This window comes from Drosophila mojavensis, unplaced genomic scaffold (assembly GCF_018153725.1).
Source record: "Drosophila mojavensis isolate 15081-1352.22 unplaced genomic scaffold, ASM1815372v1 contig_49, whole genome shotgun sequence".
Classification (NCBI taxonomy): Eukaryota; Metazoa; Arthropoda; class Insecta; order Diptera; family Drosophilidae; genus Drosophila; species Drosophila mojavensis.
In genome coordinates this window covers 2,317,840-2,344,292 of record NW_025318872.1, presented here as the reverse complement: position 1 = coordinate 2,344,292, position 26,453 = coordinate 2,317,840, and the positions used below count along the sequence as shown (strand labels likewise).

The window sequence follows — 26,453 nt, the reverse complement described above, 5'->3', positions numbered from 1 at the left end:
TCTGTGCGCATTCCATTTTAATCGATTACGAAAATTTTACAGTGCATGTGCCCACAAAACTCAAATATACAATTTAAATTACATCTCTGCAGAATGCACAATTTATTTTTTTCGATTTCTTTATCTGTATATATACACATACACATACATATATGCCGATGTATATATGAATGCATAGATCTTGATTTGTGAACCGATTTTTATTGCAACGTGCGAATTCTTGTTTGTTTTTATTATTGCTGCCGCAGTAATTCTTGTTTTCATCGAATTCGTCTCATTTCCCGCCTCTATTTGACTACGCGCATCATTATCATTAATCGATTTTCTTTGCAAGGCAATATATGCACATATATGTGCATGTGTGAGTGTGTGTATACGCATTTTTTATTGCAAGTAAATATTATGCCAACAAACATTCAATTTTCTCTTGCAGAGCACACAGCATCCGTGTTAGATTTTGATTAAACAGCAACAGGCAATGATGAACTGCAATAAGATGTACTTTCATTTGGGCGTTAAATTTGGTAAATACAGAGTCATTTTTATTATATTTACATATCTAAAGCATTTTCAAGTCATCTTGTATGTAGCCAGACGTTGGCATTCATATTTTTATGAATTACTATTATTATTATTATGATAATTTGAATATCAGAATATGTTCAAGAAAAATGTAAATGTAACTAACTTGAAAATACTCGTCTGAAAATAGTTGATTTCAATAAAAATGGGCAATTGTTATTTCGCAAGGGCTGGACCATGCTATATATAGGCCTATCTGAAGACTAAACCGACTGTCTTTCACCAATAACAGTTTTTCTTCTAAGATTTAAAGCTGTGAAGGCAATATACCGTTCTTCAGGTCAGGGATCTGAACTTGTTTTGACTAATCTATATATTAATTTATATATTACCACGGAACTTCACATGATAAAACTCTTTCAAAAAGGTAAGCCATAAAAAATCGGATTAAAAATATTCTAGTTATACACAAAAGACTTCATCCTGTGGATCATTAAGAATCCAACTGATCATTAAATATTTTTATGTTTAATTAAATAATGCCGGAATGGTAACCAACTAATTAGTTAAAGTCTTGAAATAAAAATACAATTTATACAATGATAAAGTTAAGAGGGGCTATATGCATTGGTAGCCACAATTCTATTATCTATCTAATAATTTATATTAGTAAGCTTTTTCCCACCATTTCACCGATTATAAAAAAGAGTATTTTACGTTCTTTATAGAATCCAATAGATAATCCCATAAAAATTAAAGACTTAACTTTAGTACAACTCTGAAACGATTGAAAATATAATAAAAAAAAAATTATTTTAAATTCATTTATATATTTTGTATGATTTTAAAATTCGCCCAAAATATGTAAGCTAAAACTAATTATACAGTTAACGTATCTAAAAGTTCATATACCAGATCATGTATTTTATTATTTCAAAATATCAAATTATTGCAGCAGGCCAATATACTCTATACAGAATTTGCGAACGGGTATAATAAACAGCGATAAAAGTGTTAAACATTTTGTTGCTATTTTGTAGTTGACACTCAAAAAAGCGCACACCCCTCCCCAGTCAGCGCTCAATTGTAGTTGCGGTAGTCGTCGAGTTGGAGTCAGTGGGGGACACCGAGTGCCAGCTAGTGGCTGCGGCTAAACTATGAACTGTCTATATTAATTGCCGATTGCCGTGGCTAGCTGTTGATGCTGTAGCGACTGCCGTAAAAGGCAGTCGGCGTGCCTGGCTCGAGTCAGAGCAATTATAAGGCCGTAAGGTGTGTCCCGGCCAACACACGGCCGGGATTGACGATTTGACGGCGGGTTGAGCTTATGCATCTGCATCTGCAACTGCCATTAGGCCGCACAATTTTCGGGCAATTTTCGGCTAAGAACTTTAACATCAATTTAAGCCGCCGCCATGTTCCCGTTGTGCTGCAATTTGCTGCAATTCATAATAACTGGGCCCGCTGCCACCCACAGGGCGGTTGTTAGGCTCTCTCGCAACCATATCAAACCGAGGAGACCGAAACCACCAGAGTTGCTGTCCAAGTCACAAACCTAGACTGGCAGTTAGGCAGCCAGGCAGAGGCAGAAGCAGAGGCAGAGGCAGGCAGCGGTGTCGAGTCGAGTCGAGTCGACGACTCCAGTCGAGCCAAGCCATTGAAAATTGCTGCAATTTTATATTTACAGCAATTGGGCGCAAATGCGAACAGCAACAAAAATAGCAACAACAACAACAACAACCACAACGGGCTCGTTGACGAGTGTAAGGCAAAAAAATAGAGAAAAATCGTTTGCAATTGTAAAAACAAAAACTTTAAAATACATAATTGCATATGCCGCCCGGAATCGTTTTGCCAGCCCAAACTCTACCCAGATTGGTGGCTCGAGTTTCTCTGGCTCAAAATCAAACGCGAACCCAATTCGACTTGGACACACTGAGCAAACTCGTAGCTGACAAACATTCAAACACTCATACGTAACGCTGAATGGGAGCGATCGATACAGTGGGGCAAAGTGCAAAATGAAAATAAAGAAAATGAAATTGTATAAAAGTGGAAAATCGAAGAGTTTTATAAGTCTATGAATAGCTAAATAAAATTTTAGATTAAGGATACAATTCACTATGTCATATACCATATATCTATATATTATATTTGTGTATATAGAAATTTACTTGCATAGCTGGGGAATGGAATATACCATATGGGAATGCAATATACCATATATTTATGTAACATACGTATTTAGAGCTCCACTTGCATGACTTAGGAAAGGCATATACCATATATCTATGCAAAATATGTATGTATATAGAAATCTACTTGCATGACTTTGGAATACACAAAAAAATATAAGAAAATAAATACGTAGATCAATATTCCATTACACCAAAGATACATATTTATGAAATTTTAATTAGCTGAAGTAGATCGTAACGCTCATAATATCTTTGTACACCAGGCATATTTTTGGGAAATAAGTAAAATATGCTTACCTGTAGAAAAAAATTAAAACTTTAATATAATTTCATTATCTAATTTATTAACTTTTATATACTGTGATATTGGATCTTTAAATCGGATTTAATTAGTTTTGCTTATTTTTTTATTTACTATGAAATTTCTCATTTTTTACTAAGTTTGCCAGTTCAGCTTTTGAGCAAATATGATGAAATACTTCACCTAACCCACTGTTAAAGCATACTAACTCGACTCAAATTATTTTGTTCTGCGTTGTTCGATGCGACCTAAGATGCAATCGACTGCGTAATACTCCTTCAAAATCTGTTTTATTTATATTTCTTATATCAAATTGTTATTATTATTATTATTATTTTTTTAACGTGATTTTATGCCACTAAAATTTTCGATCCTAACAAGACAATAGATAAATATAAATATAGGTATCGTATGCCCTCAAGGTATTCATAGAGCAAACTTGAGCCAAACACTAAAACTGAAATGACGTAGCTTCAAGTTTCATTTGTGTGGTCAAACGAAAGGTTAAACAGTAACACGAATATACTCTTTTCACTTTGTGAACGAGTATGAAAAACCAGAAAAACACAAAAGCCGAAGCAAATGCACAAAATGCTTACTAATATGTGTGGCTATTTAAATTGTGCAATTTTTGTGTGAGAGAGGGAGCCACTCTTTGCTCTCTTTGCTCTCTTTGCACTCTCGCTCTCTGCTTGTCTGTCTCTTTCCTGCTGCCGGTTTGCACTTCTCTGCTGTGTTCGCAGCAAACAAAACGGCAATTATGCCGCGTTTTTGCTCCCAAATCAGGGGGAAATATATTTGAACCGCTTAGATTTGGCATCAAAAAACACGAGCGACGGCTGTGGGTGGTGTGGCACCACTGGCAGTGGAGCGAAGTGGTTGGAAATGGATTGATTGGGCTGCTGGGGCTGCCAAGAGAGGCTGCTGGTAGACACATCAACAACTGGATGGCAGGCGGACAACATACTCCAGCTCGGACTCCGACTCTGACTCCGACTCCGATTGATATTCGTATCCGGGGTTGGCAGTTTCTGGCTGCAGCGCAGTTATTTACGGTGCAACACAAAACGATGAATCGATGATTCCGCCATGAGAAATTAGATCGACTCAATGGAAGACCCATCATCAGTCGCTAGCCCAGTCAGCGCTGCCAGCAGAGCCACAAATGCCGACGGAGTGCAGCAAACAAATCACTGGAAATGTAATTGAGAAGACAGCGGAGAGTCGAGGAGGCGTGGGGAATGGAATTTTCAAAATTGCTGCTGGGATTGCGGGTATTATTGGATACCGCTGCCTAACTGTACATACACTATCTAACACTGCCAACGCTGCTTTGCATCTAGTTATCTCATGCCATCGCAGCATCAACTCTAGTAATTTTACCCAAAAGCTAGCTCTGCTGGCAACAATTGCTTCGCTTTATTCTGTTTTTTTTTTTTTTTTTTTGTGTTTTGTTGTTTTTTCATTTTGCATGTAATCACATCGCCATTGCCTCCCTTCGGAATGTGTGGGCGTTGAGGCGGTGCAGCCAAGCAACAAATCGCATTGGCCAACGCAGTCGAGCCTGGCTCTGTCCGGCTGTCAGCGGCAATCAGTCCGTTTGGTCAACGCCTTTGGGGCAGGGCTCCAACCTTTTGAATTATATCTATCATTTGCCAACGGCTTTTCAATATAACCAGATATACATATATACATATTGAGCACGGACTTTAATCAAAGATACCTCGCACATTTGTCACCGCAAATGAAATATGTAATATTTTGATCATATCAATTACCCAAACACAAACAGAAGCTAATGACACGCCCAGCACGCACCACACACGTGTCCAAGAGGAGAAGGTCTGGCTCTTCCACTGCGAATGGGACAGAGTCTGCAGGGGAGGCCGAGAGATGGTCGAATGGGAGGCTGCTGTCTAGCTAATCCTGTGCATAATGTTGCATAAATGCGAGCGTATGTCAATCCTATGCCTAGCTGAGACGACGCTGCTGCGCCGAGGCAGCCTGATAAGTGGTCACCATATCCATATCCCAGGCAATAGCTCGGAATCTGCCGCCATCAAAATGCAGGCGCAACTCAAAGGCAGCCGCTGCCATTGTGTGTCGGCCAAATGATGTGCCAAACTGACACTGCCAGATAGATACAGATACCCAAAAACCATTAAGGAGCTTAGCAGTCGAACTGCGCTGGCAGGAGGCGGCACAGGCGGTGACACTACAGTGGGGAGTAGCTGCACTGCAGCCCATGTTCCATTCGGCTTCTGATTTTTGTTTGTTATTTTTATTTTGTGACAATTTTAGCAGCAGGAAATAATAAAAGTGCAAACAAATCGCTAGATTTTTCGTATTAAAGTGTTGTTGTCTATGTTCGCTTGTTGGGAGCTGTATTGTCTAGTAGCACAGTGGGGAAGTTCGGACATGCTTTGGCATAAAATGTTGCAAGAGTTTTTGGAAATTCAATATTTGATGGTGGATAAGATAGGAGATATAATATGAGAAATATATATATATATATATATTTATATTGTTATCTATTTTTTTTTTTATAATATTTTTAATTTTTTTTTTTTTTTAATTTTTTTTTTAGGAATAATGAAGAGTTGAATCAGCATTACTCAGTTGAAACTTAATTAAAATTGATTTAAAAAAGTGCATAAAAACAAGTAAAGAGATTTATATAAAAATTTCTATCACATCGTCTCTAAATATTAATTAAAAATTATATACTTAAGTTTTTTTTTTTTTTTTCAATATAGAAAATATAGAAAATATATAATACATAATATATAAATAGAGTAATTAAAATATAATATATATAAGTAATATTAATATATTCAAATAATATTTCAAACTAGTGCGAATGATCTATATCTTTTTCCTGAATTACTTCTATATATAACAATATATAGTGTATCATATTTTGTTCGCCTACGTTTAGTGTTTGGCCCACTGTATGGCAGCAATGATGACTTTGGGCCAATATTGACAATCAGTCGGATCGGGGAGCGTTTACTGTTGCTGTTTAGAAGCGAAGCTGAAGCCGCGCAATTTGTGAATTTTTCTTGTTTTGATTGTTTTGATGGTGTCGAGTGTGTGAGTGTGTGCGGGTGTATGTAAGTGTGTGTGTGGGTGTATGTATTTTTATGCCTGCGATAAGCTCAAACGGCGGCCATAGCAAATCTCATATTATTTGTAAGGATTTTTGCATTTATTGCAAAACGTTTTCAAGGATTTGCCCAAGTGCCGCAACCCAAATAAGGCAACGTTTCTATCTTAATAGTTATCAGCCGATTGTTAGTTGTTTGTTATTATTGTTGTTGCTGCTGCTGTTGCTGCTGCTGCTGCTGCTGTTGTTGCTAAGCCAGTAAACTGCCAACTTTATTTGCCAGTAAAATTTTATGTTGCTTTATAAGCAAGCATAAATAAGACATTTACACAGTTCACTCGTGTGGTAAATCCATTAGGAAGCATCGCAATAAAACAGAAAAAAAAACTACATTTATCGGAGCTCTTATTAGTTTAAAATAAACAAGTTCAAAAGTGTAAAGAGAGATTCGTCCACATGATATATTTCCTTTTAAATAATCAGCAGATGAGATCTTTATTCCTTTAACTAATGCATCATGGCTCAAACAAGAATGAAACAAAGAGTCGCATCATATCTATTTTCATAAAAAATCTGATGCAAATGTAATAATTCTCATTCGATTTCTCGTGAACTCGAAAGCCAAATATTATTAATTACCAAAGTCTACTAAAATACGAAATTAGTATTAATGAAATAACTCATGACCGAGATGCTTTTAGTATTCCCACATCCACACAAGCAGCGAGCGATTGCCTTATAAAAAAATATGATATGCCGTTGTCAACAAGAAATTGATTAACGAGTCGCAGCAACTCGCTGCGGAATGACAATAAAAAACAAATAATAAAAGCAAAAAAAAAAAAAAAAACGACCAAAATCTAATAGGAAAATAAATTAATTTGTGACAAAAAAAAAAAAAAAAAAAAAAAATAGATGAAATATAAAGTTTAGTTTTGGGCAACAAATATTTGTTGAATTTGGATCGGGCTCATGAGGCCACTCCGCACTTTCGAGCTGTGGCTCTGGCTCTGGCTATCAATATTCCGTTTCGATTTCGAATTAAAAGATTATGACGATAATAAACTTGACTAATCATTTTTATTACAATATCTAAACATTCATGGGCCATTATTGGAGGTTCATGGCCTTTTACCACGAAATTGAACGCTTACTTTTTTTTCCCGTTTTCCCAGAACATTCGCCACGATCTCGATAAGCGACGGAGACGTCAACACACACACACACACATACGCACACACGCAGAGGTATCGAATGCTGCTCTTAACTGGGCAAAATAAAACCACAGTTGGTTTATTAATTTTTCATAAATTAAATACATATTTTTTATTTGTTTTTTTGTTTTTTTTTTTTTTTTCTTTACTTTGTGTATACTTTTTATTTGTATTTCGTTTGCTTTATGTTTTTTTCTTCCTTTTTGTTTTGTATTTCATTCCATGGGTAATAAATTACGAGACTATGCTTACAAACAGATCGAAATACATTTCTGTATCTATATGAATTATGTATGTATATATATATCGTAATTTATGCCAGTTATCAACTTAACTTACGTACGAAGTTAATTAATAAATGATAAGATATTATATAATATATTTGCATTATTTTCTCTTTATTATTATTATTTTTTTTTTTTTGCTTTTTGCTTGAATACGTTGCGCTTTACCAACTAAATTAACTAAGAATGTTAAATATAGTATCTCCATTTATATATAGAATTTTAGGTATTTCAATTTTCGTTTTTGTTTTTTCTCTTTTTGTTTTGTTTTACATCATTTGCCAGTTGTTATATAAGTGATATGGAAAGCATTTTACATCAACTTGGTTTTGGCTATTTATCCAGTTGGCCAACAAATTTAACATTTAGTATCACAATTTATCTGTTTTTGTTTTTGTATTTATTTATAATTAATTTTTTATTATTTTTTTTTTAAATATATATATATATAATTTTTTTGTTTTTCTTTTCAAGACAAACCGAAGCAACGCAAGTTGAAACTATCTGCCTGGATTTATTGTGATAAAAAGAACAAAACAAATATAATATAAAATAAAAATGAAATTGTATTCATTTCGAGCGTAGGAAACAAAAGCCAGACTAAATTTATAGCGTGTCATATTATTATTGCACATTTAAAATATAGATGTATATGTTTGGACTTAGGCATCGAGTACATTTCGCAAATGTATGTATGTATGTATGTATGTATGTACTCTGTGATTTATATATTGTATTATGCATTACGTTACCACTACAATTACCTTAGGTGTAGATTTTAAATTCGAATTTTGATTTAACTACGCCTTCAATTGGTATCGATTTGGATCTCGTTCGGCGAATTTCATATATCATATATCATATACATAGGGTTATATATTAGGTTGTCAGCCTGAAACGCTATCAGTCTCATTTCAAAGCAATCCAGCGGCGTTTTCATCTCGTTTCTCTTTCTTTGCTTTTGATGCATCTTTGGATACGTTTCAGTTGCCATTTTGCAGTTAGTTTGTGTTTCGCTGTCGTCTCAAATGTGATTTCTTTAGCTTTGCAATCGCTCAATGGAAATTTGGGAAATCATGGCAAAAGAAATCATGAAAGGAAAATCACAGGCGATCACAGGCGATCGATCAGAGGCCTGCTTTCATTTCATGCTCCGCTTTATTTTTAGGCTAACTAAAAACAATTCATAGAATTTGCTCTGCTGCTCCTCATGGATCTCGTACTCTCGAGGACTCGACTCGTACTCTTTCGCTTGCAGGGAGTGGCCACTGTAGCCAGCCGCCTTACTCACTGTAGTCAATGTTGCGCATCCACATTCACATCCACATCCACATCCACACTTTGCACTCACTCGCACTTCACAACACAGCATGAGATCATATTGTTGCGAGAGTCTATTTTCACGGCCAGGGGCCGTTATTTGGATTACTGTTGATCAATCTATCGATAATTAATTAGCTTATTCACGATCGTCGCTCCATTCGTTCATCTGCAAAGGGAAGGATCAAGCGAAGGGAAATATTGTATGAATATATGGAAAGAATTGATATGGGTTTGTTTAATATCTGAATTCCTATTCGAAATATCTGATATTAATATCAAGTGTGTGCATATGTATATGTGTGTGTGTGTGTGTATGTGTTTGTGTGTGTTTGTGATATTGGAAGACTTACATACTTTACTGCACGATTTCTGAAGGTCTCCTGCTCCATGTCGCGAATCTTGTGTGTCAGCATGTGCTGCTTGAGGTTACCCTGCAACAGAATCGACAGAGGAGAGAAAGAGAGAGAGAGAGAGAGAGCAGAAAGATGGATGTTAGATCTCTTGTTAACGGCGCAGTGATAGTTCCACCCAACCCCAACTGCCACAGCTATCTCATACATACCTTAGTTGTGAAACCGCGATCACAGATGTTGCACTTGAAGGGCCGCTCCTTGGTGTGGCTCCTGTAGTGAATCTCGAGCGCCGAGTGGCAGGGGAATGTCTTGTAGCAGATGCCGCAGGTGGTGCTGCCGCGCACTCCGCTGAGCGCCAGCGGGTTGAAGGGGGCGGCTGGCATCACGGACTGCGCGATTTGGTTCATCGCATTGCACATGTTCTGCGTGGTGGCGGGCGGAAATATCGGTAGATTGGGGAACATGCCGAAGGGTGGCCGCGCCGTTATCAGGGGATTCGGTGGGGCGGGCGGGCCGCTGACTGCGGATTCGCCGGAGCGGGGCGCGGGCTGTGGCGACGTTTGGCGCTGAGCGGCGGCTGCTGCTGCGGCAGCGGCAGCGGCTGCGGCGGCCTTCTGTTGCACCTCCTGGGCCTCGCGACGCAGATGCTCCTGATGCTGGTGCAGCGCAGCCGCATGCTGCTGCATCTGGTGGTGGTGGTGCTGGGCGGCTGCTGCGGCGGCCACTGCGGCCTGTTGCTGCATGAGATGCTGATGCTGCTGCTGCAGGTGGTGCTGCAGGCCGGGCGGCAGGCAGTCGATGCCCACCGAAGGCGGCAGCTGCGCGGAGAGCAGCGAAGCTGGGCCGTTCGGGCTGCGCACGGGCGGCTGCTGGCTGAGCGGGCTGATTGTCTTCTCCTTGCGCTCGGCAGGAGGCGGCAGCGGGGAGCGCGAGCTGGAGGAGGCGGCCGGCGGCGGCACAGCGCGTGGCGTCAGGTCGAGGGCGCCCTGCGAAGTCTCCGAGATGGAGCGCACAGGCGAGCAGCTCGGCTTCGGCTGCTCACTCGGGCTGGTCGGAGCAGAGGGCGAGGCCGAGGCGGAGCCAGTGGAATTGGCATTGCTGGCCGCCGAGTGGGGGCGCTGGTGGCTGTTGATGTTCACGACGCCCGTCGGATCGATGCGCAGCTTCTGCTCGAAGAGCAGCGACTTGAAGTCGTCGCCCGATCGCGGGCGCTCATCGGCCGTGGGATCGTTGCTGTTGGATAGGTGATCCGAGGAGGCATCGTCGAAGTCCTCGCCATCGCCGCAGTCCATGTTGTCGTCCAGGTCGCCCTGCGACGACTCCGAGCCCAAGGCGCCGTTGTGCGGCCCGCCGGGCATGCCACCGGCTCCGGGCGGACCCCCAGGGCCTCCTCCACCTGGCATCGCCCCGAAGTGGAAGGCGGCCGCTGCGAACGGATTCATGAAGTGTCCGGGCATCATGGAGGGCGGCGGATCGCGAATCTCGGCCGCCTGAATCTGCTCGGGCGTCAAATCCGTCGGCTCGCCCGTGTGCAGGCGGATGTGCTGCTGCAGCACCAGCGCGTTGGAGTACTTCTTGTGGCAGACGGGACACTGGTGGAAGTTGCGCATGGGCGGCCGGATCTTGTGCACAGCCATGTGAGTCTTCAGGTTGCCCTTCGTGGTGAAGGCGCGGCCACAGATGCGGCACTTGAAGGGCCGCTCGCCCGTGTGGGTGCGGTAGTGCATCTGGAGCGCGCTCTTGCAGGAGAGAACCCGGTCGCAGACGACGCACTGATTGGGGTCGGTGATCTTCTTGTTTTTCATGAGCTCCTTGAGCTTCATCGTCTCCGAGGTATTCGACACCTCGATGAAATTCTCCCACGAGTTGTCGTTGCTGTGTGGGCGTGGCAAGAGGGCGGCCATCTCGTGCTTGATGGGATTGAAGAAGGGCGAGCGCGGTATATGCGCATGGGCGTGGCCGGCGGGCGAACGTATGGGCGAATGGTGCTCCGGGGACAGCGTCTTGGTGGTGAAGTTCAGGGGAAAGCGCTCCGCGAAGAACTCCTCGCGCTGAGCCATCGTCGGCGGCAGCTGTCCAGGCGTCGGCAGCTGATCGAGATGTGACTGCGAGCTGGGCGAGCAGTGGGCGTGCAGGATGCCTGGCGGCTGGATGGGCTGCACCACGGGCGGGTAGGCGGGCATTGCGCCGGAATGGGAATGAGCGTGATGATGGTGCCGATGGTGCATGGGCGGTGGGCTCTGGGCCGCAGTGGAGCCCGAAGGCGTGGGCGTGCGCCGGCTGAGCGCCTCCGACTGGGGCAATCGCTCTTGATCCTGCCCCTGCTCTTGCTCTTGTCCCTGCTCTTGCTGCTGCTCCTGCTCCTGTTCGTAGTCCACTCGCTCCTCCTTTATCCGCACCTCAAGCGGCAGTGGCTCAGGCTCCGGATCCGATTCGGCGCAGTCAGCTGCTGCCTGTTGCTCGGCAGCGTTCTCCGGCCTCTCCTCCTCCATCAGCTCCGTTTTCACTGGCAGATTGGCCACCTGAATGTGCTCGGCTTCCTCCTCATGCGGCGAACTAGGACCTGAGGACTTGCGCAGATCCGTGGGCATCTCCTGATTTTGTTGCTGCTGTTGCTGTTGTTGTTGTTGTTGCTGCTGCTGCTGCTGCTGCTGCTGTGTGTGCTTCAGTGCCGCGCCCAGCCCTGGCATCTGGGGGAAGAAGGGATGCGGCAGTCCTGCCGCGCTGCCAGCAGCCGCGCCCAGTGACTTGAGCAGCTCCATGGGCGGGCGGTACATGCCCTGCAGTCCCGGGAAGGCAGCACTCGAGCCGAACGACATCGATGACTGCATCTGGGTGAGGGCGGACGTCGACGTCGGCGGCAAACCGGGCGCCGGAGCCGGCGACTGTGTCGGCGAGCTGTCCGGCGACATCTGATCGAGCAGCGGCGGATGGAACTTGTCCATGTGCTCCGGTATGGGCGTCGCGTTCATGGCCACGTGCGGAAACTTCTGCGAGTGGCGCTGGAAGTGCACCTTGAGGTTGCCCTTGGTGGTGAAGCGGCTGCCGCACACATTGCACTTGAAGGGCCGCTCGCCCGTGTGGGAGCGTATGTGGATCTGGAGGGCCGAGTCGGAGCCGAAGACCTTGCCGCAGTATCGGCAGCGGTGCTTGAAGAACGGCTCGTTGCGGCCCTTGCCCTCGCCGGCCTTGTCGCCGAACGCAAAGTCGTCGGCCATGTTGTTGGCCAGGATGCCCTGGGAGGCGGAGTCGAGCACCTCCTGGGTGCGCTTCTGCAGCAAGTCCAGGGAGTTGGGCTCCGGCAAGTCGTCGTGGTTGGTGATGATGCTCGAGGCCAGGTCGGAGCCGAAGGGCAGTGGCATATTCTCCATCTCCTTGAGCTTGGAGAGCGCATCCTGCGTGCCGTCCTGGTCACCGAAGAGCTTCGCGCTCTGCCCGCTGGCCGGCTTGGCGCTGCCGTCGTCTGTGCGCCGGCGCTTCTGGGACGACGACGTCGACAGCGACGAGGCAGCCGGCGAGGTGGATCGGGATCGAGATCGCTCCCGCATGGGCACGCCCGCATTGATGAGATGCTGCCGCGCCTTGGACTCGGCCATGCGCGCCTCCGCCTTCTGGCGCAGCTCCATGTCGGCGATGCGCTCCTCCTCCTCGTAGGTGTCCGTCTCGCCATCCTCGCGCTCCTCCGGCTCGAGCTCCTCGTCGGCCTCGTCCTCGTTCTGCTTGGCCTGGTTGAGGGCCAGCTGCGATTGCAATTGCTGAATCAGCTGGATCTGAAAGAGCTGCTGCTGCTGCAGATTGAAGAGCGTCTGCTGCAGGAACGCCAGCTGCTTCATGGCCGCCTCGTTGTCCGTTCCGGAGGCGCCGTTTGCAATCGTCTTGGCTGCGAACTGGGCAATGGCCATCTGCATGTTCTGTATGGCCTCCAGGGTGACGGGCGTGGCGCCGAATTGCTGAGCTGCTGCTGCTGCTGCCGCAGCACCATCCGCAGCATTGCTCGCTGGCGGCGTGCTCGAGATCTTGCGCTCTGCCGCTCCCGACTCCTGCATCTCAACATCCGCACCCATCTCCTTTTCGGGGCACATGGCTTGGCCACCTGCCGACCCCGCCGCCTCCTCCTCCAGCGCGGAGCTCGCTGCTGTGGGTGAGTTCGGCATCGAGCCGTTCGCATTCGCGTTCGTGTTCGCGTTCGTCTCCATCTCCTGCTCAACGGGCGGCTTTGTCATGACCACTTTGTTGTTGTTGTTGTTGTTGTTATGATTATGATCTGCGATTGTCTCATACGCATTATTCTCTAGCCGCTCCTCGTTGGCCAGCTCCGCTGTCTTCTCCAGCTCCAGCTGCTTCTCAGCTGCCGGCACAGCCGTCTCCCGCTCCGCCTCGTCCTCGCTGCGAGGCTGCGGACTGCTGCGGCTGGGGCACGGACTGTTGCCCAACGGACTGGCGCTGGCCGTCGCAGTCGTCAGCGGCGAGCAGGCGCCATTATCCTCCTGATCACTTGCTATGTCTGCCAAAATAAACACACACAAATCACACATGAATGGAAATCAACATCAGTTTTACATAAATCGAATACAAATCAAATGAAAAATACTAATCAAAATTCATTTACATTTTTTGTATTTACTTGGACTCATTGAAAATCTTTGAAATCAGTTTGACAGCTTCAAGACAATTTCAGAAAATAAATGCAAAGGCAAATAGCGGGAATTTTTGTGAATATTCAATAAATGATTAAAATGCTAGGTCAAGTTAATTTACTGAGAAACTGTTTTTTTACTTTCAATAAAATATTATTTTTATAATTTTAAAATTATATATTAATACGAAACAAACTTAATGTAGCATCATGGAGATATATTAGAATCTCTCTACATATATAAGTAAATAAGTTTTCTTTAACTAAATCTTTGACTATAAATAAATAAATAAATAAATATATATATATATATTTTTTTTTTAATTTATGGGTAATACTTTGTGAAGCTGAAGGAATGGAATTGAAGATTTTAATCTGAAGCTAAACTAAACTATGGGTAAATAATTTGAAAATATATTTTATAATAAATAAAGTATCTTAAATGTAAGGGAATATATGATGGTGATAGTATCCTTTATATGGGTATAAAATAAAAACTTTGTTAACTATATCTGTACTATTCGTAATTTTTCAAAACTATTTTTCTTGTGAAATGTCTTTTTATGACAACTTTTGCCATCACTTTCAGATTTGTGTTCAATTTATTTTTGTTAAATTTTTGTATATATAATATAGTGCTCTAATGCTCTGAATGAGGAGATATCTATAAATTTATTAAATATTTTATTTGATTTATTTATCTAGTTTTTTTTTTTTTTTTAATTATTATTATTATTTGTATTCATTTTGTTTATATTTATTTATATTTATACTACTTTCATTTAAAAGATCTATAAATTGTTTTATGTATTTTATGTATATTTTTATATCTTGTTTATATTTATTATTTTCTCCTGCTATTTTATATCTATGAAATGCCTCATTATGGCAATTTCAGTTTATCTGCACAAACATTGCCTGATATCCCATATGTATTAAATATATTTTGTTTTAACTAAACATCTTACTATTCGTGCTCTCTTCTAGAGTAATTCCCGTGAAATGCCTTCTTATGACAAATTCCGTAATAGTTCTTGCTATGTTTTGCAGATGCTTGCTCCAGTGTGCACACTTGGCAATGGCAACAACAGCAATAACTTGTTGTCGCTGGCAGCAGCCGGGACTGTTGGCAACATGCTGCTGCTGCTTTTGCTGTTGCTGTTGCTGCGGCTGCTGCTGCTGCTGCTGCTGCTACCTGGTTTAGCTGTAAGACTCCCCCGCATGCCCCACACCTGCTGCCCGGTGCTGCCACAGCCCATGTTCTCCTTTTTTATATGCAGCTCTGCCGCTGCTGCGGCTGTTGTTGCTGCAATGTCGCATATATGACTTAATCGTTAGCAATTGTTCATTGCAATGCGGCGATGTTGTTGCTGCTGCTAACTAAATGCAATTACATTTCTTGCGGCTGTCGAGTCAGCCAGTTGGCCCGTTCGCCACTTCGGCAGTGATTGTTTTTGGAAACCAATTAGTAATTTGCTGTTGCTCACCAGCTGATTCTCACCTGTTGTGAACATAACTTTTTGTCTTCAATCAGAGTGCGAAAGCAACAAAAAATGCATAAAGAAAGGAAAGAAAACAGCTGACATTTGTTGGTACAAAAAGTCCAATGAAACAAATGTTTTTTGTTTTTAATTTTGGTTTTGCTTTATATCTTTAATATTGAGCGAGCCAAAAGAAGATGTGGTTCGCATGCGCAGCGGCCATAAAACATAATTTATGATAAGCAGAGCCGCGAAACGAGATAAGTCTCCATTTGCAGCCTCGCTCGCCTCGACTCAAAGCCAACTCAAACTCAAACTCAAACTATAATAAAGCATATTTCTGCACAAATCAAAACGAGTCGAGCGAGTTTTCTACAACAGGCTCGCAATAGCAACGTTTCGGCCGAACGGCTGAACGGCTGAACGGCTCGCTATCTCAGTTGATTTGCATATCGATCGCATTAATATAATTATTATTTTTAAAGCGAATATTACGATGATGACGGCGACGCTGATGACGATGGGATCTGAAAGCGTTGTTCCTCATTTGGGAATTTGTATTTATAATTCTCATTTGCTGCTTCATTTGTTATTGTTTTATAAATTTTCGTATTTGATTTGCCGCCTGCCAAATGCAACTTGCGAAAAGATTTCACGTGTCGCGTCTTGTTAACGAGCCGAAAAAAAGCAAAAATAAATAAATATTATTACTTTGTTTTACTTTATTTTTGAAGCGGGTTCAAACGAAAATGCTTAACGAAATAAGCGAAAAAAAAAGAAAAGAACACAAAATATATAATTATAATTATAACTGATATGTGTATGTTATTTTAATTAATTAAAATTAAGTTTAATGGGCGCCGTAAAATTGAGAGGCGGTCGCTTTGTTCCAGCTGACAAGCGGCCATAAAAATGTAACAGCAAATCGTATTATGATGCCCATAAAATTGTCAACAAATCGAATCGAACATGGCTAAGTCGTTTATGCAATTGCCAACAAATTTTGTTTATCGTCTTGGCCAAGACAACGAACTGCATTCATTTCTCATACAGACAGTCAGACAGCCAACTCAAAGGTTCTCCACATACATACATACATACATATATAGTATGTATATATTATATTTTCGCTTGTATTTTTATTAAATTTCATTATTATCCATATGTATTTTGAGAGAAAACAATTTGCAGTGACGACATAAATTCTATTGAGCTGCACAAAGTTGTTCCAAGGTGGATTAAGTCAGGCCATAAATTCATTTGTGCGACCCCACCAAAGCACTAAATTCAAATAAAACACAAAAGAATATAGAAGAAAACAAAAACATGCCAAAAGTTTTCTAAAATCTAGCAACAACATTTCAGATTTAAAGTTTAGCCCAGTGTCAAGTGATGTTTGCATCAATTTATATTAGTTGTTAAGTGGCAAATATTTTGGCAACTCAAATCAGTTTGAGAAATTATATTTAGTTAAGCATTTGACTTGAACCAAATCAATTATTATAAGTGTGGGGGAATACTGGAAGCAGACTCGAGTTCAGTTTGGTTCAATTTAGTTTCGCTGTTCTCTACATTTTCATTTATTGTTATACTTTGACGTTTTTACATTGACGAACGCTTCAATTATTCCATCATGATATTCAATATGCAAATTAGACGGGGTATATACGGACGTATATACATAGAGTGCAAGTCAACGATTTTCTATTTTGCTGTTTGTTGTTGGCTGCACAATGTAGAAAATGCAAAACAACTTTAAAACAACAGCAACAACTGCGACACTGAAGATACAGTGTACTAGCATATACTGCATAATTTGATAATATCCAAGTCCATTGTCGATCGCCCATTTCGATGCGGATTCCACGAGCTCGGCATAAAATTGACACTCGGTTCAAATTGAATTTCATTTATATGAATTTCAAGCATACATAAGTAAAAAAGAAGAGCAAGAAGAAGCAGAAGACGTACCACAAATGAATTCATTAAAATTGGCCTACGGAACCTGAAGCAGCACCAAAATGGAAATATACCAGAAAGCAATTCCAAAAAAAAAAAAAATAAAAATAAATAAATAAATAAAATAAAATAAAACAGAACAGAAACAGAATCGCATAAATAAAAATAATTAAATAATTAATTGCCATTGACTTTTGCTCGGCTCCAACAAATAATACGAATTGCATATCAAAAGCTAATACATATTTCTGCCGTACTTAATCCATATATCAATCATAAGTCAGAGCACTGACTACATAATACAGGCTCAAGCACTCAAAGTCATTAAACCAATTCGAAAATTCAAGTTTTTTTCTTTTTCTTTAATTTGTCGAGCTTCGAAAGGGGCGGAGCTTGGAATAGCTTATAGAACTATCTGTGGGGGAGTTTTAGAGTGATCTAACACTTCGTTATGCTCTGATATAATGTGTTGTTAGATAGAGTATAAATAAATGGAGTTATTCGTCTGATTCATGGGTGTAGCGTACGCTCAGTATCTAAGAGTTTCGTCATCTAGCTATTATATTCATATATATTAATTTCATTGTTTTATAATAGACGAGAATGATATACGTATCTATACAGATATACAAAGTGTGTACAGATGTTGAGAGCAAATAAACTTATTGCCTCAAGAACTGTACAACTTTATAGGACAACGTATAATACTATATTAATTCTTCAATAATTATATTTCATAATTTCATAATTAAACTTCTCAACAATTCAACATTTCAATAGTCTAATAATTTAACTATTACAATATTTTAATTATTTTCTTATTTATATTTTTTAATATGTCAATGTTTGAATATTTCAATATCTCAATGTTAAAAACTTGCAATACTTTGACGTTTCAATACATTAATTTTAAAAATATCAATATTTCAGTGTTTCAATATAACATTGTTTCAAAATGTCAATGTTTAAATATTTATATACGTTAATATTTCAATATGCCAATATTTCTATATTTCAACAAGTCAATAACTTTTAATATAGTCGAATATTTCAATATATCAATATTTCAATATTTATATATAGCAATTTAACATTTTTTATATAAATAATATATATAATATATCAATATTTCAATATTTTCAATATTTGAGTGTTTCAATATAGCAATACATAACTATTTCAATGATTCAATATTTGCAAATATTTCAATAGTTCAACATTTAAATATTTCGATTTTTTTCATTATATAGCCTATATACCCGCTTCACTATTTGAGCAAGCAAATTATATTTCTTAAACTATTTTCTGTTCTTTCGATATTTGTCTAATTTATGATGCCAGACTAATGAGTGAATATATTTATTAATGCTCAGCAGAAATAGAATTAGAAACCAAATGGCATATATATTATTAAATATATATAGATATACATAGTGTATACATATTCATATGTATAACAGCACGCGCTAAAATTGATAAATCCCAACAAAATCGGTATATTTCAGTTCAAGCTTAGCCAAGAAAAATGAGCGTGTTTCGCCATAGAGGCAAACACCTGCAGTCATATGAATAATGCCCGAAAATGTCTGATGATGCATCATATGAATGCCCTTAATCACAAATCGAATAATATATTGATGCGCGGCGGCATTTAGTACAATTTCAGTGTGTTTAAATTATCATTAATGGTCTATTATACAATCATAAAGTAGAAAGTCGATAGACTACTCTCAACGAACCAAAAACCAAAAACCAAAAAGTGACGAGAAAAAAAAAACAGAATCAACAAATAACTGAACCAGTTTCTGGTTAATTAACAAATTTGTCATTTTTGAACAAACCAAAACACAATAGAAAATAATAAAATCAAAAATAAATAAATTAAAAAAAAAAAAAAAAAAAAACTAACTGGAAATTTGGATTGCTTAAAAGCGTTTTCCGATAAAAAAAAAAAAAAAATTTTTGAATGGAACGGAAAAAATGGTAGCCAAAGTGTTGAAATTTTTTAGAAAATGTCCGCAACATAAATAAATATTAGTGTTTCGTTTGTTTTTAATATATGCAACAGTTTTGTATTTTTTCAAAATATTACAATTTATTTCATTTCCAGTTTTTTTTTTTCCTTTTTTTTTGGAAACGATAAAAGTTTTTTTTAAGTGCCTTCTTTTGTCTCCATATTTCTTACACACAGACTATATATCTCTCTCTCTCTCTCACTCGCTCTCTCTGTTACATGCTCCACCACACTCCCTCTCTCTTTCTCTCAAACTTTTTGATTGATACCAGTTTAAATATTTTATGCTCATTTTTTTTATTATTACAAATCAATTTGGATTTCATACGATTTAAATGAATGCAGCTTTATAAATAAATATATTTATATGTATATATATGTAGATGATGTATATTTATATATAGATACATATATATAAATATATATATATAAATATGTATTTTTTTAGCCTTTTTCAAGTCTTGGCTTAAAAGCACCTTTCGATTTACATAATGAAGCGCATTAAAGCAATTCGCTCTGACTTAATCTCTGGCTTCATTTAACACCAAATTGATTAATTTTATGCTAATTGAAATGATTAATATTTATGTTGTTCATAAACTACAGTTAGTTCTGTAAGCACTCGACACACATTATATCTCGTAAGACTTTTGCATTTTGCCATTAATATCCAAATAAGCTCAAAATTCTTTATATGCACAAATTGCTTGATTAGCTTGTTTTTGGCTTTGCCTGTGGCTTTGGCCTTAACAGTAGTGGCTATAACTGTGACCATTAGCTGCGGACAAAGCTAATAAATGCATAAGCATTCATAATCATTCAGTTGGCTTTTTTATGGAATCTATAAAGCATCATCGAAATCAGCATATAAATATAAAAAGTTCATTAGCTTCAATTCAATTTGTCGAAAACAGGAATGCGAACATAAAACATAAAGATATAGCTCTCTCTCTATATATAAGATATATCTGATATATTTCAAAGGAATATTTCCTATATTCTATTACAAATAGTCCAAGTTCTTGCAACTCACCTTTCTCGGCGCTTCTGGCGCGATCCTTCAGCTGTTTGACAATGCCATATTTAACGGTACCAAATTGTATCATTTTATTGATGGTCTCCTGGTGATTATCCTTGAAGTCACTACGCATTGCACACAAAAACCTTTGGGCAAGTGATGTCTTATCAAGAATGCAGAATTTGTCGTTTGTTTGGTTTTGTTTTAGATTTGAATTGAATTTTATTTCTATTATATCTTCTGCTGCTGCTTCGTCTTCTTCTTTTACTTCTTCTGCTTCTTCGTCTGCTCCTTGCTTAGCACATATCAAACATTGTGTTGGAATGGGTGGAAATTAGAAGTGTGTGTTCTGTATTTTGGCGCCAGTTGGCCAAATAATATGGATGATATGTCATGCGCGTGTAATTCGACCCATGGTCGCTCGCCCTATCGCACTGTGCGTAACGGTAACGGTAATGGGAACGATAACGGTAACGTTCAAGCCTGCTGATCAGTCAGTTTTTGTTTTTTTTGAATTGGATTGTTTCAATTATTTGCACGATTGTGTTTTTCCGTCGGCTTTTCGATAGCAATTTACTGCAAGTTTCATCTTCAACTCGAATTCAGCACATATCTGCTTATATATACACACACACATACATACATATATATATATGGGGATTGGGCGATATATTGTTATGGACACTTTGTCACAATCTGATTGGAATTTAGAAATTGTACGCGCACTCGCTAAAATATTTTTTGTATTTTGTATAGAAACGGGAATAATGGTCGGTGTGTTAGCTCAGTGGCGGAATCGCTTGGTCTCTCTGCGGCACGAACGTTCAGCACGCGCGTCAAAATAACACTGACACAAAACACAAACAATATCTTTGAGATACTTTTAAGGCACACTCACACACACACACGCACACAGAGGCACGAATACGAATACACGAGCGCAGCGGCGCTGTCGTCGTTTCTGCTGCTGTTGCTTCGGGCAGCGACGACGACGACGCGACCGGTTTACTATCAATATTTTTACATGCGCTCTACCTATGCATGGCTAGTAAGTGTGCGTGCGAGTGTGTGTGTGTGCAACATTTTTATTATAACTGCCACCAACAGCAGCAACAACAACATGGGCAACTGGCTTATCCTGACATTCATTCAACCTACCCACCTTATACGCTCTCACACACACACACGCACACACACTCGCACGTATATATATCTCAGACGCGCACTCGCTCACATTTCATATAATTTTTCATATATAAACGCTCTCGCTCCCACTTGCACACACACCCTCTCCAGCGCGCTCACACACACACAGACGTATTTCCCTCTCATCATAACTTTTATTAAATTTTGCTCGACAGTCGGCCTTTTGTTGTCTTGCTTGCACCCATGAGCAGCCATGGTCGCTGTTACTGTTACTGTTGCCATCAACCTCTCACCGCTGCTGAGCTCGCTGCCCTCGCGAGCGCTCTCTCTCTCTCTCACTCTCACACCCTCTCACTCACTCTGTCGCGCTCACGAGCGCAGGATGCTCAGTCTCTGGTGCTGCTGCTTACCTGTTTGCTGAACGGACATTTATGAAACTTGTTCGAAAAATTATGAGACACTCACACACATGCACAGAACGAAAGAGACTCGCCGCGACTGACGTTACGAAAAAAAAAATCTGCAGCAGCAAAGTTTGTGTTGGTGCTCGCCTTGGCAGCGTCAGCGACAGAGGCAGCGGCAGCGCTCTCCCTGCTCCTTCTGCTGTTTCCTTCCGCTTCTGTGGCTCGCTCACCTTTTGCGCCATTGTTTTTGTGATTGTGGTAAGCGTGCTCTTGGCGTTTTTAACAGCTACAGCTACATATGTACATTGATTCGGCTGCTCGGCACACTCGGGTGCGCTGTCTTCTGTCTGACGAGCTGCCCTCTCGCTCGCACTCGCACAGTCTTGGTTAATAATTTATCATAATTCATATGCCCCGGCAACTGGTTGTGTGAGCGCCCGCTTATAAATGTACGGCCCTTTTACAGCTGCCATCTCGCTTCCACGCACGCCTGCGCTTCGGTCGTGTGTAGCGCGTACTCTTCCCACCTTTGCCACTGCCGCACTCACTCTCTCGCTCTCACTCTGTCTCTCTTACGCGCAGTTATGAGCGCCGTTTCTGTTGTTGCTTTTTTAATTTCGGTTTTATAAGATTTTCGGTTCTTTGCTATTGTTCGCCCCCGACTCATTGGACCGTTCGTCCGCCTGTCTGCTTTGGGTGCTTCGCTTATTCGTCAATTTTGTTTTGTGCGTATGCGTGTGCCATGCATGTGTGTGCATATGTGTGTGTGCGCTGAGTATTATGAGCCATTCATCAAAACGTTTGGTTTCCTGTTTCCCTTCATTGTTGTTGTTGCTCTTTTTTTTTATACAACTTTGGGCAACTCCCACTTATTGTTTTTTATTTTTATTTTATTTTATTTATTTTTTATTATTATTATAGTCTTATTGTTCGATTCGAGGCTTTTTATGGGTTTAAGCTAGGCGAATAGTTTTAAACTAACAGCTCAAAAATGCTGAAACAAATAAAATTTTGCACTTAAAATTCGAATGAATTCTTTTGTGACTCAAAATTGCGGACATCTGTTGATAAGCTGGGAGAGTTCTGTTTTTGATATAAACATTAATCTTCTTTGTTTTTTATTCTTATTGTTTTCACGATTTTTGGTAGCTGCCAAATTTGAAAAGTACAAGAGAAACTCTTCAAAGCGCTTTGAGTAATTGCTAAAAACAATTGATGAATGATGGCTTTTTGATTACTAACTTGAATTGTTCAATTGCCAATTTAATCAAATGATTCAATATTTAATTTTAATTTATATATATTTAACATCCATATACATATATAAAATAAAACTCATGGCAAGGCAGAGCTGCTTAAAATAAATACTTATATATAGAAAGAGAGTTCGAATCGAGCTTAAAGTAAAGCAAAGAAAAGAGTCGAAGCGAGCGCAGCGAAAAAAAAAATAAGGAAAGAAAAAAGTCGACGCCAAAGCCAATCGCCACCTTGCGCACCAGTAAGAAAACAGAAAACGGCAAACGGCGCACTCATAAACCAACAACAAGACGCGGCGAAATGTATACAGTACGCCTCCTGCCCACTCATATCTCAGCTAGCATGCATATGTGTGTGTGAGTGTGAGGGTTTGTTTATGTACCAGACCAATACATAATTCATAACGCTCATATTCGCTCATTTTGCGCCGCCGTCAACAGCCAACCGCCAACCGCCGCTGCGAGCGTCGTGTATGTAGCTGCCCTTTTCATATCTGCCATTATACTCAAACTGATACGCCAATACAGATACGAGGCGGACACATAGTACGGTATGTTTTTTGATAGACTCTCATAATCATAACGAAACCAACAACAACAACAAGGAATACAGCGTTGCACGCTCTGTGAATTCTTACAGGTTGCTCGCCTGTCTCTCTTGCACTCTCTGGTGAGCGCATTTATGTTTACTACACTAAGGCAGCGGCAGCGCAACAGACGCTCTCATTTTCGAAAACAAAAAGCCTGCTATTTCAGTCACTCTCTCGATCTCTGTCATGCGCTGTTAGCAGTCAGTCTTATACGCTGTTAAAACGGTTTGTTCGAAAAACAAAGCACGCTGCTAGCGATTACCCCTCCGAAATGTTAAGATAACATGAGAGTGTTAAATTTTACATAGCACTGTGTGAGTGCGCGTGTGTATATGCGTGGCTGTGTATATGAATTGGCGTAAAGGTTTTTTTTTTTTTTTTAAATTACTGATGATGTTTCGGTTGGCCTTTTTTTTTATAAATTCCATTAGCTCATAATGCTAAACAATAAACTGATTTTTTTATATTCTATGACAGCCATAAAAAAACTTTATTTAGCAAAAAACATTTTACATTTTGACAACATTTTGGAATTCTTCAACCTCTATCTCTATAAAGATCTATAAACTATATCATCAATATGCAGCCTGGCAACCCATCCGATTTTCTCGCTCCATTTTAAGTACCCTTTTTTTTGGGTTGGGGTTATATTCTTCTTATCGTGGTTTCGGGATCTGGAGGTAAGCGGTCTCTTTGTTGCCCTAATTAAAAATCGAAGCAAAAGAAGTTAAGTGAAATAAAATATGTAATTTACAAAATGCAAACGAAAGTGAAATAAAAAACATGAAAAAAAAAAAAACGGAATCGCTTCCGCCTGATCGAAACGAATTTTATTCGTCGGTCTCCGCTCAAAGGCTCGAGGAAGCCGAATGGAAATGTGGAAAATAAATAAAAACAATTGAAAATGCTCCAGTCGGGTGCACCTGATCGGAATATTAACACGCACAACAAGGATATGAGGAAGGGGCGACATTTTTAGACATTTTCTAGCGGAAAAAGGCTGTCTTGGCATTCGATAGACAAACATAGCCGAAATTGGAAAAGGCTAGACAGCTGCGGAAAAGGCCAAGCTAAGATAAATATGATAGAATTCCAGAGATTTCCGTTTTCAAGCTGGCACAGTAGCAAGACACATATATATTTTATTCATAGTCATATTCTAGGATAACTTATGGCTATGCCTAAATAGCTAAAAGTTTAAATTGGCAACACTGACATCAGTTTCTATACCGCAACTTTCTGTAAAAAATAAATAGTGGAATTTGTCAGCTGAAAAGTATTTCAATGCTAATTCCGGGTCAGTCCTTAAGAAGATCTATTTTTATCTGATTACAAATCTGATTGAAATGCACATATCATTTCAAAAATTGGCTAAGTCACATATGATCAACTGAAGTTTACATAAAATGAATATAAATTTATGATTTAGCACTGGCTACTGGTCCCTTGTGCTTGAACTATTTGGGCATATATTATTAAAATTATATATTTTTTATTTCATATGAAACACTTTATTTTTAATAAGTATGGGCAAATTAGTCTAAATCTGAGAACTAACCAAACTAATTTTGAATTTCTTTATTTTATTTAATTATATATTATATAGATATAATATTATATCCATATTTTTAAACATATTTTAAAATGGCTATAGGCCCATTCAGGTAAAAACTCGCTACTCCGCAACTCTATGTTCTCACATCTCGCTCTTAAATTTAAATCAATTTTAAATAATTTAAATCAATTTAAATAATAAATTTAATAGTCTAAAACGCTAAAATGCTAACATAGCAGAACTGCTGCTGTCTATTCCTGCTTTAGATACCGTAAACTCAACCTACACTTAATTACACTGCTACAAACATATAGGCCTATCACATAGCATTAAGACAAGACATCTCGCCAAAAAAAACAGACATATTGGCAGCTTTAAAATTTTGACAAGCTAAACGGTTATTGATTTTTGCTAACAGACCTTTGGTAACTAGCTAAAAAAGGCTAGATATATATTTAATTGATAGCACTGCTGTTTACTCTTCAGACACACACACACTCATACACATATGGATATGCATGCACACATACATATTCATACATTCACATAGAGATGCACATGAATCTAGCTTTATTTAGCCATTTTCGCTGTCGGCTCACATGGGAGGCAAATCAAATAAATAAATAAATAAAAGTTATTGCCAGCTCGTTGCGCATGCGCAATGAATTCGAATTAGAAATGGAAATTCTCGGCGATCCTCGCTAAAGGATTTTCATTTGTTTTCCCGAATTTCCATTCGTTTGTTCGGCCCGCGTTTTTCACACTTGTTCGCCTCATCCGAAATTATGCCAAAAACAATTCTAAGACGCCGCTCTTTAGCGTCTCTCCAGACGTGCCTCTAGATGGGTTCGAGCTGGCCGAGAGTTATGGATGGGTTTTCTTTTAGGGGCATTTTATGGCCACGTCTCTTGCGCTTGTTTGCGTTACAGAATTTTAACAATTTAACAAATTTTTATTTGATTTTAATGTTCACTATTTTTGCCGCCTTCTTCGCTTCATTTCGAGTTATGGGCAAACGGGTTTCATGGGCATTACCCAGAGTAACCCGCAGATATATTACTTTGTATTCCAGGCGAGTGCTACGAAATTTCTA

General features: G+C 39.9%; 1 protein-coding gene across 3 annotated transcripts; it reads right to left on the bottom strand.

Moving 5' to 3' along the window:
• Window positions 1-8,226: 8,226 nt before the first annotated feature.
• On the bottom strand, window positions 8,227-21,276 carry LOC6577933 (homeotic protein spalt-major). Of its 3 annotated transcripts, none has more exons than XM_015165905.3 (4): window positions 20,425-21,276; window positions 9,511-13,805; window positions 9,299-9,379; window positions 8,227-9,114 (listed from the first exon to the last, which is right to left on the bottom strand). In XM_015165905.3, exons 1-4 carry the CDS (start codon window positions 20,540-20,542, stop codon window positions 9,085-9,087), a joined length of 4,524 nt encoding a protein of 1,507 aa, XP_015021391.1. In that variant the 5' UTR covers window positions 20,543-21,276; the 3' UTR covers window positions 8,227-9,084. The 3 variants fall into 3 exon arrangements, with proteins under 3 accessions (XP_015021391.1, XP_002003864.2, XP_015021392.1); XM_002003828.4 differs by having other exon boundaries at window positions 9,303-9,379; XM_015165906.3 differs by lacking the exon at window positions 20,425-21,276 and adding an exon at window positions 13,911-13,950.
• Window positions 21,277-26,453: the final 5,177 nt, after the last annotated feature.